At 40.4% G+C, this 16,784-nt stretch overlaps 1 protein-coding gene across 8 annotated transcripts in view; it reads left to right on the forward strand.

Moving 5' to 3' along the window:
* Window positions 1–16,335, forward strand: part of CDK6 (cyclin dependent kinase 6) — a 180,068-nt gene extending 163,733 nt beyond the window's left edge. For 4 of the 8 annotated variants that reach the window (XM_045003114.1, XM_045003117.1, XM_045003115.1 and 1 more), the window contains exons 6-8: window positions 4,715–4,765; window positions 9,333–9,468; window positions 15,104–16,292. In XM_045003114.1, the coding sequence (XP_044859049.1) occupies window positions 4,715–4,765; window positions 9,333–9,468; window positions 15,104–15,250 (334 nt within the window). In that variant the 3' untranslated portion in view covers window positions 15,251–16,292. Of the gene's footprint in view, window positions 1–4,714; window positions 4,766–9,332; window positions 9,469–15,103 lie in introns of those variants that run through there. The other 4 variants (XM_045003120.1, XM_045003122.1, XM_045003119.1 and 1 more) reach the window with 3 other exon arrangements.
* The last annotated feature ends 449 nt before the right edge of the window (window positions 16,336–16,784 follow it).

The following is a 16,784-nucleotide window of genomic DNA, read 5'->3' on the forward strand; positions in this document are numbered from 1 at the left end:
TCTTTAGTAGGAGTAGAGAGGTTATTTTACCTCTAGAACACTGTTTCCAGTTCTGGTGTCCACAATTCAAGAAGGATGTTGATAAATTGGAGAGGGATCAGAGAATAGCCACAAGAACGATTAAAGGATTAGAAAACATGCCTTACAGTGATGGACTCAAGGAGCAAAATCTATTTATCTTAACAAAGAGAATGTGAAAAAGTGACTTGATCACAGTTTATAAGTATCAGCATGGGGAACAAATATTTGATAATGGGCTCTTTAATGTAACAGAGAAAGGCATAATACAATCCACTGGATGGAAGTTGAAGCTAGACAAATTCGGACTGGAAATAAGGTGTCACTGTTTAACAGTGAGCGTAATTACTCCTTGTAACAATTTACTGGGGGTCATGATGACTCTCTGTCACTGACAGTTTTAAAATCAAGACTAGGTGTTTTTTTAAAAAAGATCTGCTCAAAGAAATTTGTCAGGGAAGTTCTAGGGCCTGTGTTACACAGTCAGGCTAGATGATCGTACTGGTCCCTTGTGACCTTGGAATCTAGTTCCTTTCTGCCAGGGAAATATCAGTGTAAATATTTTTGATCTGTACACACACATTACATTTTTGTATTTGTGTTGTTTTCCACTGTTAGTTCATATTCTAACTTCTATTTATATTTCGGTGTGTATTTATCTTTCTTTTGGCTTGCTCTGTTAAGAAGATAAATAGATTTGTCCTGAGAAAAAAGCCATATTGCAAACTCCTGTAGCTCATATCCGCTTAATAGGGCATCAGCACATTCTGTACTTCAAGGCTAAATCCTGAGATTCTTATTCAATTTTCACTCAGTCCTTGACTTCACTGGGAGCTCGCTCCACTAAGACTGAGTCAAAACTGAGTGTCTCCTACTCCTCTCCACATCCACATACTGAGGAGAGCCTGCTCCCACAGTAAAGAGGAGTCAAACTCTCTGGTATGATTCCCCTGCACCCAGCAGAGGCCACCCATGGGACTTTGTGACCCAAAGAGAGGGAGTGGGGGAGCCACTGGAGATGCTCTGGATTGTCCCCAAACCAACCTGGCCATCAAAACAAAACATGGAGGACACTGCGGAAGTTGAGAGATCCTGAGGCTGTGCAAATATATAAACTTCTGCCTTGTTTGCACTGTAGAACATAGCCCTTCCCTCTGCCTTTTAGATATGTTCTGAATGGGGACCTCCCACAAGCATTGATCCTGCAGTAACCACTGCCAGTGGGAGCTGGTAGGGTCCAGGGGGGAGGGGGGAATAATGGAGGCCAGAGGTGTCCAGGTGGATAGCCCTTGCCTCCTGTGGATCCCTATCTGCACAGAACTCTTAGGGGTTCCATGAGTTCAGAGGATGGAACTCTGCTACAGGTTGCAAAGCCAGTCCCTTGCCTTCACCCCACAAAAGAGCAAGTAGGAAACTCCGTAAACTGAATCGTCCCCCCGAGTTTAACTTGTTTTACGCAGATTGCCCTCACATAAAGGAGACTGTATCTCTGAGTTAAGGACTTCTGGCTTCAGTTAATATAAAATAAATAAATCCTGGGGAGTGAGTCAAGTGAAAGATACAAGAAGCAGGAGATGAAATTTGATTTTTCCTGTGGCTGCTGGAGTATACTACAGATTCATCAGTACTGAGAGTGCTGACATCCACCTTTAAGAACAGAATTAAAAAACAATTGCTTGAGATGAGAGTTCCCATATAAGGTGCACTGGATTTGCACATACAGTCTGTGCTGGCACACCACTACTACAGAGTAAATGGTGCCAAAATGTGAGACAGGAGGTCTTCATGTGCCTGCAGATTAAATGAATGTGCTTCTCCAGTCATCTGTACAGGCAGTATTGAGCTATCAGCCAAAATTAATGAGGCAAATTCATCCCATTGGTGTTGCCCAATGCTGGCACCCAGTTGAAGTCATGACTCTGGGATGGATAAGAGTCTGAAAGATGAATGAATTAATTCTTCATTGTGGTGGAATATCAGAGTGCGCTGGAAGGTCACGTTGTGCTCTATGGTTACACTCTCAAAATAATTTAAATTTTTGCTTCAGCTCTTACTAAATCCAAGGGAGCAGCAGCTATGGGAAAAGTCTTCCTTAAAAATCCCAAGAATCATACTTGTTTTGGCATGACACTGCCTAAGGTGATTTGAGAACAAGGCTGAATTTGCCAAGTTTTCACATTAACAGAAGGTTGAGAATACATTTTAAAACATTGGATCTGCTTTACTTTTGCTTGGATGGAACGTTTTGAATGCGTACATTTCTTTAGCTTAAAGGGGCATGCTTTATAATGCTTTGAGCCAGAGGAAAATCCACAGCTTGATGGAGGAGGTTGAGGCACGTTAGCAGTTTCAAATGGTCACTTAAAATTTACCTGAAGTTGTCAAAATGAACAGAGGTACGAAGGACCTGCTGCCTCCCCTGACTTCTGTGGAATTATGGATGCTCAAACACTTCCGGAAATCAGGCTCATAACTGACCGCAGAATTAGTTGTTCATATCTGTTTGGAGTCATGTTCTCTTTTCCTTAGAAGCTGATACGGTGAAATGATGTAAAGCAGGGAAGGCTTAAAATGAGTAAAGATCCAATGTAAACTGAAACAATCTTATTAAAAAGAGGCCGAAATTAATCAACAAACAGTGGTGTACATGTGCAAAACAACACATACCATTACTTCTTATTTATTTCAGACCCACTGTCCTAAATGTGCACAATGCTTCACAGTCAACAAAAAGGCAGTTTAAACTTGGAATAATACGGTTGCAGGGGTAACTGGGTCAGATTCTTCTCTCAATTTCCTTCCCCAAAACAGCTTAGTCTAAGATGATGTGACATCATGTGCTAACATGAGGGAGTAGAATGCACATATAGTACATGAAAGATGACCTGCACATTTTACAGTCATTCCTTTGCTATTGTTTTTCTGGGTGTTACAGACTTCTCTCAGGACATGTATTTTGTGTGGTCAGTCATTTTAGAGGAGAGATGTTACGGTTCTTGAGTCTGTCACGTATGTGGGGACATATAAGGCTAGATTGTGTAATTGATCCACAACCCTAAATTAGACAGTGACATGGAGCTGCATTGCCCCAATGAGAGCTCTAAGAAGTACTGTGCCTTCAGTCTTTCCAGGAATTAACTGGTAGGCAGGGAGAAAGATGCCTTTTAAACCATCCTTAGGACTGTGCAGACTACTCCCATTTCTGTGCCTGTGGTCTGGGGAGGAGGAAGGGTATGGCCAAGTGTCCCTTTATCTCCTAATGCAGATGGGAGTTCTTCTCTGGCAAACTGAAACCATTAAATGGTTGGTATCTCACTGACTGGTCGCACTGTGAGGGAGCTCAGTCAGGGGAAAGAAAAGCAATACGCTGGGCAAATGAAGGGGAAGGAGAACTGGTCATGGGGAAAACTCAATCACGTGCTGCTACTGAAGGCACCAGAATATGCATCATTTATAAAGTCTCTATGTTTCAGTTAAGGTGCTACCCTGTGTTGTGTCATGGTAACTGCAACTATAAGCTTACAACATGCCTTGCATTCGGGGAGTTAAGAGTTCTGAAGGGGGAGGCAACCTGGCTGTCAGGTGACAACAGTAAAATCTCATTTCTTGCAATCTGCCTACAGTGTGCTCCTTTGACTACTCCCACTATATCCCTTTTATAGCTACGCCAAAGTGCTACACTACCTTATACAGCTACCGGAGGCCTGCTCACCATAGGAAGATATATAAATTCCTGGTGGACAGGACTCTACATTATCCGGGATTTACTAGTCTGTTTTAAATCTCTTTAGAATTTTAGGCATAAAAATAGGTACAGCATAGATCACACCATATTGTGCTGTCGGGACAGGTAGCTAATATATCACGCAATTGTTTGTTACATCTCTTACTGTACAGTCACTTTCACATTGCTTTTAGTAAATGTACCATTACAGGGGGATGATAGTTTGCAAATTACAATAACAGAAGAACAGAAATCTTAATTGCACTTTAAAAGGACGTGGTATATATCACTAGTTTTCAAAGTGAGTATTTTTTTAGTCACTGTTGTTTCTAACAACCCATTGAAGGCTTGGATTATTAATTTATTTCCTAAATGTATTTTTATTTATGCAGCAGAAGCTTTCCTCTCTTTCAAGGTAAATTCTGCACTGTTTTACATCCCGTGATTTACAGATTCATGTAACCCTATTGTCTTCAATTTGAACCCCAGAGCTTAGGGATTCATTTTTAGTAGAATACACAAGGGATTTGATTTCTAAAACATATCATTAGTAATCAGTCTTTTATTTTATTAAAATGCATTTCATGACTCTCTCTAAACAGCACTTTGAATGTGGCCTACATAATTGTTGTGGATAATATTTTGTTTCATGAACCAGTGGTTTGATTTACTCTTATGCTGATAGCTTAAAAAAGGATAGGAAATAAAGTTATTTTACTCATGTTAAAGGATGCAATTACTTCTCAAATGTAACATGTCTGTATCTGTGCCTGATCCATTAACTTAAAGTCTTGTTACCAATACAAGGAGAAACCTTGAAAAGTGCAGATACAGACTGGATAAAAACACAAAGGGGTAACAACTGAGCACTCAGCAAAATAACAGGGTTTTGGTTTGTTTTGGAAACTTTCAGTGACAAGTACAAGTTCACTTTAGTTAAAGAAATCTTACTCTATTTCTTTATTCTTTCAGGCCACTTTTTCGTGGAAATTCAGATGTTGATCAGCTAGGAAAAATCTTTGAGTAAGTACTAATTTGCTGCATTATGTCAGTGGCAGTTTAGCTTGAAACACTTCCCGGTTTCTTTGCCATGTTTTTATGGAGTAAAAGGACTTGAACAAAGTATTCCTAGAACATAATTCCTATTGCTGTTTGCACTGCAATATAATATTTCCATGTATTCTCTGTCAAAGAGGAAGGAGGAAAGTGCGTGGAATATAGTTTTATAGAAATAACGGTCATCATCAAGAAGATAATAGATTTCTGGGGGATTTTTTCTAATCTTTTAAATGTATGGTTCATGCACCATTCACGCATTTTCGTAAAAGTTAGAGCATTCAAGAAAGAATCACCTTACAAAGCCAAATAAAGTTTTAGCTATTCAATATTTTGTTCATTTATGAATTTCAAAAAAAAATGTAATCAGAATCCCTCAAAAATGTTAATTATTAAGTAAAAATGTTAATATTGATCAACAACTTCCTTGGAAAGGAATATTTTAGCTTCACTGTATATCCAATGAAGATTATTAAAAAAACATATTTTGGTGCTAAAGGCAGCTATGAAAACATAAAAGGTATCAAGATAAAATGGATGCTGTCTTAGAGATGCGATAATTTATTTTAAAACATTTTACAACTCTGTAATGAAGTTCCTCTTCAGATAAACTCTCAACTTTTTAAAGTAGAATTACTCCCCCCTCCAAAGTATGTTTTTGAATAAAAATTCTCCATTTTAAAGTCATTGATACAGATAAGTGAGAAAAATATCAATCACCTCTCTGTTGTTTTAGATTAAAATATCTTCACAGTAAGGAATGTTTCTAATGGTGTCCTGGAAAATGCCATGTAAATTTAAGGCCCAATATAAATGTTTTATAATAATATTTGAGTGGTTATGACCACCAGACACGCATATGGCTGTTCCCACTCCTGCACAGAAAGAGGGCTCATTCACCTCTGTAGCTGTCCTCCCTTTCCCATGTAGAGAGTTCCAGGCATCCAGTTGGAGGGAGAGGCCAAGATGAGTCATAACAGTAGGCCAGGAGGAGCAGGGGGGAGGTGGGCAGGGGGGAGGGAGCACTGTCCACCCTTACAGCCCTGCAGAAATTCCAGAGAGAAGATGATAAAGCTTCAAAGGAAAGTGCTACTCTAGTAGGTCAAATAATGAATTTGTGTCTCTAATCATTTTTCCAGCTCTCAAATTTTAACACATCCATTTCTGAAGATTTTCATAGTTTAAAATGAGGTTCCCAAATTGCAGGTCTTGATTTTCATTCAGTTGACTTCCCTTTCCTGCATACCATACCAGTGTATGTGACTCACTAGCGTGGTTAATTTGCCATGCTCGTGAATAGTCCTTCCTGTACAATCCAAAAACAATCAGTCCTCGCCTGTTTGCTTTTTCTAGTTCTGGCAAAGTTATCCCTTTTGATTAATTTATATTCTGCTGTATTAAACAAGGAATGTTTGATAGATGCAGCATATTTTAACAATGTGAAGAGTATGGTTGTGATTTTTTTTTAAAGATCCTAAATTGTTAATGACATTTCAGGAAAAAAAACCCAAAACAAATGAATTGGAATAGGAATAAAAACATAGCAGCCAACAGCAGCCTCCTCCAATGAACTGTCTATCCCTCCCTAGTGGGTGAGATTACCTGTATGGAAAAGAATTCAACCATTAATCAGGAAGAAAAAAATACTGTGCCAATTTTAGGAGAGAGAAGAAATTCTCTGTTACACACTGCACTTAAAGAGAAAATCTGCCTTGCCTCTTTTGTGTAATTATCCTTCAATATTTCAAATGCCTCCTTCTTGCTTTTTTATGTCAGATAGTGTTTATTTTCTGTTTTCACAGCTGGAGACCCCCAACATTTAGGCATAGGCCTTGCCTTTATGAGGGAGCTGTTGCCTGCTATGGTAGTGAGTCATTCTCTAGGCCAATTTGGATAAAGTTGTTTTAGGATTTTCCTACATTCTGGACTGACATTTTTTCAGATAATTGGACCTTGCTCCACCTGTGCAGCCTTTATTTACATTAGTTGGAGTTCTCCACAAAGACTGAGATGGCCCATAACCCTCCCCTCTTTTCCCCATGCCAACATCAATACACAGTGTATGCTCACAGATTTAAGGCCAGATGCCAGGGTGTGCTAAACATACTCAACTCCTGTTGCAGTCACTGGGAATGGAAAGTACTCAGCCTCTCTCAGGATCAGGTCTGAACTCGGGCCTTTGGGTTCTACCATAATCTATCAATATTTACTGCTACTGCTACTATTGTACTGTTGGTATGGCGAGAAGATAAAATAGCTTCCTCCAATATGCTCCAGAATCTTGGTCACCCAAATGGTAGTGCAACCTGCTAGGGCTGCCAGACAGACACTGGTGTATTAAACAATTTCCAAATGCTTTGTAGGATCTGTAAACATCCACTTGAAAAAAATCCAACTCCTATTTTTGTATTTTTTTTTAATGCTGCCCCTTATGCCTGGAACCAGCCCCCCTTTCCTGGGCACCAGGCAGCCTTCTCACTTCTTGCTGCTAACTTCCAACTGCTAGCATCCACTCTGGTCTGTTTGTGCTCTCATGCCCAATCATATTCTCCTTAAAAGAAAAATCAGAACTAACTCGACACATTTTAAAGAAAACAAACTTGTATATTTAATTACCATTTAAACACCCCCCCCACCCCCGATCGAACACTCTCCATTTTGTTATATCTGATGTGGACTCAGGTCTTCATCACTTATGCACATGCGTGTATTCACTGGGTTCAATGGGACTAGCACATATGTAATGATACCCACATGGCTAAGCATTTGCAGGATCAGAGTCTTAAACTGCAAGACCCTCGGGGCAGGACTTGTCATCTTATAAGTAAAGCTCCCTGCATGGCAGTGGTTACTTATAAATAATTAATAACAATCAAGTTTAACTTTTCAAAGAAATCTAATTCCCCCTTTGGCAAGAGCTTAGCAGTCTGTGGATACTAGGCTGACCAGATAGAAAGTGTGAAAAATCGGGATGGGAGGTGGGGGGTAAGAGGCACCTATATAAGAAAAAGCCCCAAATATTGGGACTATCCCTATAAAATCGGGACATCTGGTCACCCTAGTGGATACTGCGGGGAAATAGCCCCAAGATTTAAGTGGTGGTGCACTCCTGGCCACACTGCTGTTTTTAGTACATGATGTTAGTTTGTTGAGATACCTTAAATACTAAGGGCCAAATACTGCTCTCAGACCTGTAGAAATCTGAAGTAATTCCATTGATTTGAATGGAGTAACTCAGGATTTATAAGTAAGCAAGAGCAATGCTTGGTCCTAATTTTCATTCTGTGTCTACTATTAATAAAAAGAAAGGACAATGCTGCACCCTGCTGGCATTTCAACTGAAAGCCCAAACTCTTAAGGAAACTTGTTTTTCTGTGTTATACTTCTGAGTCTGTCAGCATTTTCATTATAAATCTCAGTTTTAAGGAGTGTAAAATTCAGCTGTAAAATTGATTTTGGCTAAAACTTGGTATGTAAAGTCTGGCTAATGGGTCTCTGTCAGCATTTCCATTACAAGCCCTAATTTCACCACTTTATAGCTCTATCGGAAATATTAACTCCAGGCTGAAGCTTGGTCTGTGTAGAGACATAGTCTAAAAAGAAAGGTGGTGGGATTTTTTGGTACATTTAAAAGAAATCCCAACTATTCAGCTATTTTCATTTATCCATGTTTCTACAAATTAGCATGCTCATTTCATAAGGAGAAGCTTTGTGTCATATTCAGAAGAAGAAATATTAGTTTTCCAACTATGGATAAGATGAACATAAAACAAAATTAGGGGTAAATTTTTCAAAAGCACCAAAGTGACTTAGGAGCCTACATACAATTAAGTGCTTTTGAAAATTTTATCCTAAAGCAGCTGAGTTATTTAATTTTGGGAAATGGCCTCCTTGACCTATGCTCTGCTGTCTTTTCCTTAAGGACTTTTGTCAGGATCATCATCCTTGTGGCAAATGAGGCCTGCATGGAATTCCTCTGTGACATCTCCTTTCAGTCACTCTTGAGTGATATAAGGTGCCTCTATGCCTCCGAAGTCTGAGCACATTTCTCCCAAAGCACTTGCAGCACCTTGCCAATCCAGGGACTCAGGAGAATGAGACCCAGGCCAGAGCATTACCACCAAGCTGCCTCTGTAAAGATTTTTTACCATGCATCATTAAGGCCCAGTTCTGCCATCCCTACTCCCACTGAATAATGCAATGCTCTGCAAACAGTCCTATTTAAATCAGTGGGATTACTTACAGAGTAAGGTGCTACTCAGTGCAAGCAAGGGCTGTATTATCTGTCCCTTATTGTGCATGTGAAGTATAGTCTATACAGGTTTTTTAAATTGCCTTGTATGATTTAATAGATTATCCTGTGATCCTATATAATGCTGCTGCTCGCATCAAAAGAACAAGTGGCAATCCCATGAAAACACGTGAAGCAGGATTTAGCGATTCATACAATGAAAGAAGATGAGGCTGTATAAATACAGCAGTAACATATTTTTGTTTCACCCCCAGCTAATATGTATGCTTGTTCCTTATACAGTGTCATTGGGCTCCCGGAAGAAGAAGACTGGCCTAGTGATGTTGCCCTTCCAAGACACGCTTTCAATTCCAGACCCCCACAACCCATTGAAAATTTTGTACCAGATATCGATGAACTAGGCAAGGACTTACTTCTTGTAAGTTTCTGTTATTCTCCAAGCATAACTTAAATGACTGCAGCTACTGCACCTTGCATCATGTCAAGAAACAGTTTTTTTAATGTAATAATATAATTAGAGGTGAGCCTGAAGCGATTCCGGAGGCTGAATTGCCTTTCCTCCATGGCACAGAAGTGCTGTATACAGCAGAACTTGTACAAAAACTGCTGTGCACAGAGGGTAGGACATTTGGGTGGTGCATGTCTTCTGTGCAATGCTGAGCCCAGCTCCTTGGGGTCATCATTTGTGGATTCACCAACTGTTTTCCCCCACAGAGAGCATGCATAAGCAGTACAGGGCCTACTCCAGCTTCAGGGTATTCCAGGCTACTATAGCCACTTCACAGTCAAAGAAGATGCAATTTCTTCTTCTCCTCAATCTCTGTGGAGCTCACCAGTGCAGATTTACTTGTCTTTACACTGATTCACAGAATTTGACATAAGCGAACAATGGGAGGTTGCACTGGCATCTAGTAGAGCTGAGTTCAGCAGTGAATTGTGAAAACCCATATTCTCTGTGGACTGGAAGTAGGGGTTGCCTATCATCACACAGGAAATCTGTGGCTGAGGCTGGGATATAATCCAGTTCTCCAGGATAGATTCAACTGCATAACCATGAGACTATCCTTACTTTTCCTGCAATCCCCTGCCTCATTCACTAAATATTTTCCAACACACACTGACCAGTTGGCTACATATGGTAGCACCAGAGATTGAACCAGACTTCCAGAGCTAAAAGCTTGACTTGCTACACCTTGAGTTAAGGAATCAAGCTCCATAGCTGGGGACTGTAACAGACTTGCATGCTCTGTGGATTAGGCACTAAGGGGGATACGGAAAACATACCAACCATTGGGTCAACAACTGGTAAAGATCATGGTTACACATGCACCAGAAACCCAGGGGTGGGGTTGCCTAAAAATGTTGTTGACTCACTCTAGTGGGTGTCACAGAACAAATAAATATTTTAAAAGGATTTGAATACATTATTATTTATTTAAGTGCTAATGATGTGTAACAGCTAGCTTAGCCTTCTATCCCTATGCCTGCTAGCCTTTCACACAATGTTATTAGAAAATGCAAGGACTACATCAGGTGATTAACAGCTATGAAATATTGGATTTTCCTATACTTATTTGATTATAGGCATGGCTGGTAGCACTGCCTATTATTAACACTTCATAGTATAAGATTTTTTCAGTTGCTTATAACTTTGTCAGACTTTAACTATTTGAGCGGAACTTTTTTTATGTCAGATGTCTTCCTCAGGCTGAATTGTTTTTGGAAAGTTTCAACCAAAATGGTTCCACTGTTTCCAAGAACAAAACTAAAGAAAAATGTATTGGTTTGCAATGTTAAAAAATCCTGGTGATCTTTTCTTTGAGAAGCTCTAGCAGCCCATGATTTACAGCAGAGATTTTAAATTTGTCAGGGGATGACCTTTGTGTCAGGGACGTTCCTTTTGCTATTCATGTGAAAATGTGTCCAAATTTGGCTAAGATATAAGCAGCTGAAAAATCTCATTTCACACATGCTCAGTAGGGACTTCTTTGAGTTTACTGGCTAAAAACTCTTAAGATTCCATCTGCCCTGGGAACGCTGCATCCCCTTACAGCTCCTAGTGCTGCCAAGACTGAGCATGCACCATCCTCTCAGAGCGACTGAACATGCTCCACCCCAGGGCTAGAGAAAAGCCAGACTTGCCTCATAATTGCCATTCCTGATTAGGGTGACCAGATGTCCCAATTTTATAGGGTCAGTCCTGATATTTGGGGCTTTTTTTTCATATGGGCTCCTATTACCCCCCCACCCCGTGTCCCAATTTTTCACACTTGCTATCAGGTCACCCTATTCCTGATTTCTGTGGGGCAGGCTGGGCCTGAGTTTAGGCACCTTAATTAAGAGCAAGGAGCCTGTCTCTCTTGTGCTCTCAGTGACCACCCATCCCTGGGCGGCAGGTGAACCTCACTTTGGGGAAGCTAGGCTGCTGGCCCCTCCCCTTCTGCCTGAGTGCCGAGCAGAGTCGGCGTCCCCCTCTGTCCAAGCCAGCGGCCCCCATGCCTGCCCAAGCCGCTTCACTCCCTGACCAGCCCCCCGCACCCACCACTTGCTCGCAGCATCCCTCCTCACTCCCCCGCCCCCGAGGAGAAGCAACACAGCCAGCAGCATGGGACCTTGCGGGGGGGGAGGGGGATGGAATGCGGGTAGGCAGGCGGCAGCAGCGGTGGGTGGGTGGGGCCTCAGGGAAGGAGCGTGGCCCTGCGACCCAGGTGTCCCTCGGGGGTGGCTGTGCCAGGGAAGGCTTAGCCTGGCCTATGCCCCCATCTGGTGCCCAGGCAGCATGGAGGAGGAAGCCACCTGACTTGAATGTAGGTGGGACAAGAGCCAGACCTGGGAAAGGGAAAGCAGTACATTGGAACATGGGAATCTAGAATAGCTGGGACTATGGCAGGGGTTTTGGACTGATTGGGCAAGGAGACTGGGACTGGGAGCTTAAGGGTGGAAAAGTTGCCTGTGCAACTTTAATTCAGTCCCCACTGGTCTTTAATTACACAATTACATATTTTTTCCATAGGATGCCTGCCTCATTCAGTGCACAGGATGGATGGTGCTATACAGTATTTTGTTTTATCCCCATGGTTCAATGTCTGGCCTCAGGCCTTATTTATTGCACTCTATTCAAACCCTGCTCTGAAGACAAAAGTATTAATTTCCTCCTGGGTTTTTCTACAGCACTCATCACTAGAGTATCCAAGTGCTTCACAAACATTAATTAATTTATCTTCACCCCCGCCTTGTGAGATGAGGAGCAGATGGGGAGCTGAGGCACAGAGATTTTATGGTCAAAAGTGTCTGCTAATTCTGGATGCCCAATTTGACATATCTGCAGCTTGATTTTTCAGAGTACTTAGTATTTTTATATAGCATTTTATATATTCCAGCATGGCTCCTCTTGTCTTCAGTTGCTGTTGTTAGTACTCACAACTTCTAAAGTCACTGCGGAGAAACTAAATGAATTCTTTGCTTCAGCCTTCACAGCTGAGGATGTTAGGGAGATTCCCAAACCTGAGCCATCCTTTGTAGGTGACAAATCTGAAGAATTGTCACAGATTGTCACTAGAGGAGGTTTTGGAATTAATTGATAAACTTAACAGTAACAAGTCACCGGGACCAGATGGCATTCACTCAAGAGTTCTGAAAGAACTCAAATGTGAAATTACAGAACTATTAACAATGGTTTCTAACCTGTCCTTTAAATCAGCTTCTGCACCCAATGACTGGAAGATAGCTAATGTAATGCCAATATTTAAAAAGGGATCCAGAGGTGACCCCAGCAATTACAGACTGGTACGTCTAATGTCAGTACTGGGCAAATTAGTTGAAACAATAGTAAAGAATAAAATTGTCAGACACATAGAACATAAATTGTTGGGCAAAAGTCAACATGGTTTCTGTAAAGGGAAATCGTGTCTTACTAATTTATTAGAGTTCTTTGAAGGGGTCAACAAACGTGGACAAGGGGGATTCAGTGGACATAGTGCACTTAGATTTCCATAAAACCTTTGACAAGGTCCCTCACCAAAGGCTCTTACATAAATTAAGTTGTCACGGGATAAGAGGCAAGATCCTTTTATGGACTGAGAACTGGTTAAAAGACAGGGAACAAAGGGTAGGAATAAATGGTAAATTTTCAGAATGGAGAGTGGTAACTAGTGGTGTTCCCCAAGGTTCAGTCCTAGGACCAATCCTATTCAACTTATTCATAAATGATCTGGAGAAAGGGGTAAAGAGTGAGGTGGCAAAGTTTGCAGATGATACTAAACTGTTCAAGATAGTTAAGACCAAAGCAGACTGTGAAGATCTTCAAAAAGATCTCACAAAACTAAGTGATTGGGCAACAACATGGCAAATGAAATTTAATGTGGATAAATGTAAAGTAATGCACACTGGAAAAAATAACCCCAACTATACATACAATATGATGGGGGCTAATTTAGCTACAACTAATTAGGAAAGAGATCTTGGAGTCATCATGGATAGGTCTCTGAAGACGTCCACGCAGTGTGCAGCAGCAGTCAAAAAAGCAAACAGTATGTTAGGAATCATTAAAAAAGGGATAGAGAATAAGACGGAGAATATCTTGAATACTGCGTACAGATGTGGTCTTGTCATCTCAAAAAAGATATACTGGCATTAGAAAAGATTCAGAGAAGGGCAACTGAAATGATTAGGGGTTTGGAACAGGTCCCATATGAGGAGAGATTAAAGAGGCTAGGACTTTTCATGTTGGAAAAGAGGAGACTAAGGGGGATATGATAGAGGTATATAAAATCATGAGTGGTGTAGAGAAATGAATAAGGAAAAGTTATTTACTTGTTCCCATAATATAAGAACTAGGGGCCACCAAATGAAATTAATGGGCAGCAGGTTTAAAACAAATAAAAGGAAGTTCTTCACACAGCACACAGTCAACCTGTGGAACTCCTTGCCTGAGGAGGTTGTGAAGGCTAGGACTATAACAGGGTTTAAAAGAGAACTAGATAAATTCATGGAGGTTAAGTCCATTAATGGCTATTAGCCAGGACAGGTAAGGAATGGTGTCCCTAGCCTCTGTTTGTCAGAGGGTGGAGATGGATGGCAGGAGAGAGATCACTTGGTCATTACCTGTTAGGTTCACTCCCTCTGGGACACCTGGCTTTGGTCACTGTCGGTAGACAGGATACTGGGCTGGATGGACCTTTGGTCTGACCCAGTACGGCCGTTCTTATGAATGGATCACTTGATGATTACCTGTTCTGTTCATTCCCTCTGGGCACCTGGCATTGGCCACTGTCGGAAGACAGGATACTGGGCTAGATGGACCTTTGGTCTGACCCAGTGTCGCCATTCTTATGTTCTCAGAAATCAGACCCCAGGGTCCCCAGTCAAGCACCCAAAAAATGAAAAACACACAACTAGTGACCTGTGAAAAGTTTGGTTTAAGTAACTTGCCTACCATCACACAGGAAAACTGTGGCTGAGGCTGAGATAGAATCCAGTTCTCCATGCATAACCATGAGACTGTTCTTACTCTTCCTACAATCCCCTGCCTCATTCACTACATACCTTCCAACTTCTGCAGCAAATGAAGCAGAGACCGTAGGGACAACAGCCTCCTTCACTACACAACCTGATTAATCTCCAGAGCAAGTCCATCCTGTGTACTGAATAAGGCAGAGATCATGTAGCAAAATATATGATGATGTAATTAAATACTTTATCCTAATACCTATGGACAAAGGCACTGAATGAAGTTTGCATAGAGAACCTTAATTTTGACATTTCTTAATTTTTGAGGGCTTGATTTTGCAACCTTGGTGTTCTTTTAATGTAGTTTTTGTGTGTAATATTGATATAGTCTGACCTAGCTGCCTGACCACTTCTCATTGACTGAGAAAACAGGCAAGGTCCATGCAGCACTTGAACTGGCTCTAGATCTTCAGGCTATTGTAGTTATAAATTAATATAATGATACTCATTAATTTGTATCTATATTATCTTCATTATTTATAATATTGGTTGCATATTATACATGTAACCACTACACTAAAACCATCTTATTTTAATCCTTTTAGAAATGTTTAGCGTTCAATCCCACCAAGAGGATATCTGCCTATGTTGCCCTGTCTCACCCTTATTTCCATGATCTGGAGAAATGCAAGGAGAATCTGGACTCCCACATGTCAACCAGCCAAAACTCCAATGAGGTGAATAAATCATAAGGCTCATTGAAGCTGAACCTACAAATGAACAGTGTAGCTGACAAAGGTCACTGTCCCTAGCTGTTCTACTGAAGATCATTATTTGGAGGTTTTACACATCTGTCTGCTTCTTCAGGATGGTGATGTGCTCCAAGGAAACCAACCTCGTTTACTTTCATCAAAGCAATGCAAGAGCCCGGGATTTCACCTGCTCCCATTGCAGCTTTATGTGTGTGTGTTTGTTTTGTTTTGTTTAACTACCTGGGAAAGCTCCAGATGAAGAGAAGCTGCTGACCAGTTTTGCTGCCATTTTATTCTTCTCATATTGAATGCTGCCAGTGTTCCAGTCACTGCCAAAACATGATGCAATCTCTCCCTCTAGCTGCTGAAGCCTGATCTGGTATTTTTTAATTGTTATTTTGGGATCTCTTAAAGTGATAGTTAAAAGAATGGCATTGAAATATTGGATCGCTACAACCTGCAAATAATTGATAAGTAAATGAAGGCATCTAGCTACTACTGGTAACATACAAGGAGGTGCTTCCTCAGTTGAAAACTTGGACAAATAATTTTATTATTTCATTACTGTCCATAAAAATGATGATGATAAACTGAATCAATTTTTAGTTTTTTTAATGTACAACTGAATTATTAACTAGATGAGTTTATGTGCATGTCACAAAAATAAGTTAAAAAAACTTTTAGGACTTACTCTCTAAAGACTCTACTCTCCAAAAATATTGCATTTGTTGTTTGAATCAGTCAATGAAGTCTAACTTTTTATTTCTTTCTCAAAACAATTGCAAGCATATGTTCCATGATCTAATACAGAAGTTTATAATATGTAGATCAAAGAGGTAGATAGAGCTGATGAAAATCAAAACAGGGTTTCCCGGTGTAACATATACTTATTAGCAACCAAAAAGTAACTTGGAAAAATGTTTCCTGTTTTAGATGCAGAGAATTCTTTGATTATGGAGAAGAACACTTATGCACACGTGCTATATTGGATGGAATATAGTGCGCTGCTTTACCTGCAACACACAACTTATACAACACAGTGCATGAACATTACTCATATTTCATTTACTAGCAGATTTTTTTTCTGTGCAGAAATGCATGAGCATCCCTCCTAACCCACCATGTGGGTATATTGGCACACCATATTTCTCACTGTGTTAGCAGTAATGTGCCATAATTGAAAGTAAATATAACTAAACAATTCACATAACTTTTTAGCAGTTATTTTAAATATTACATTACATTTTTATATTTAGTATTTTTACCTTAACTAAAATATATTTTCATTATTTTTAAAAGAAACTTTTATTTTTTTAGTACTGTGCGGAAAAAGTAAATATTTTAAATACATAAGGTAAAGGCTTTCCCCTAACCTAAACTTCAGTGCATTTGCCTGTATGTAACTCAAGGGAACATTTGGCCCAGTGAGGTAGCCCCTCCCCTAAAGGTACATAAGGCACGACTGCACTCTAAATAATAATACACATAGCAGCTACCATTGCTTACTCCTGTGATGGTTCTTCGTAAGCTATTC

Source organism: Mauremys mutica, chromosome 2 (genome assembly GCF_020497125.1).
Source record: "Mauremys mutica isolate MM-2020 ecotype Southern chromosome 2, ASM2049712v1, whole genome shotgun sequence".
Taxonomy (NCBI): Eukaryota; Metazoa; Chordata; order Testudines; family Geoemydidae; genus Mauremys; species Mauremys mutica.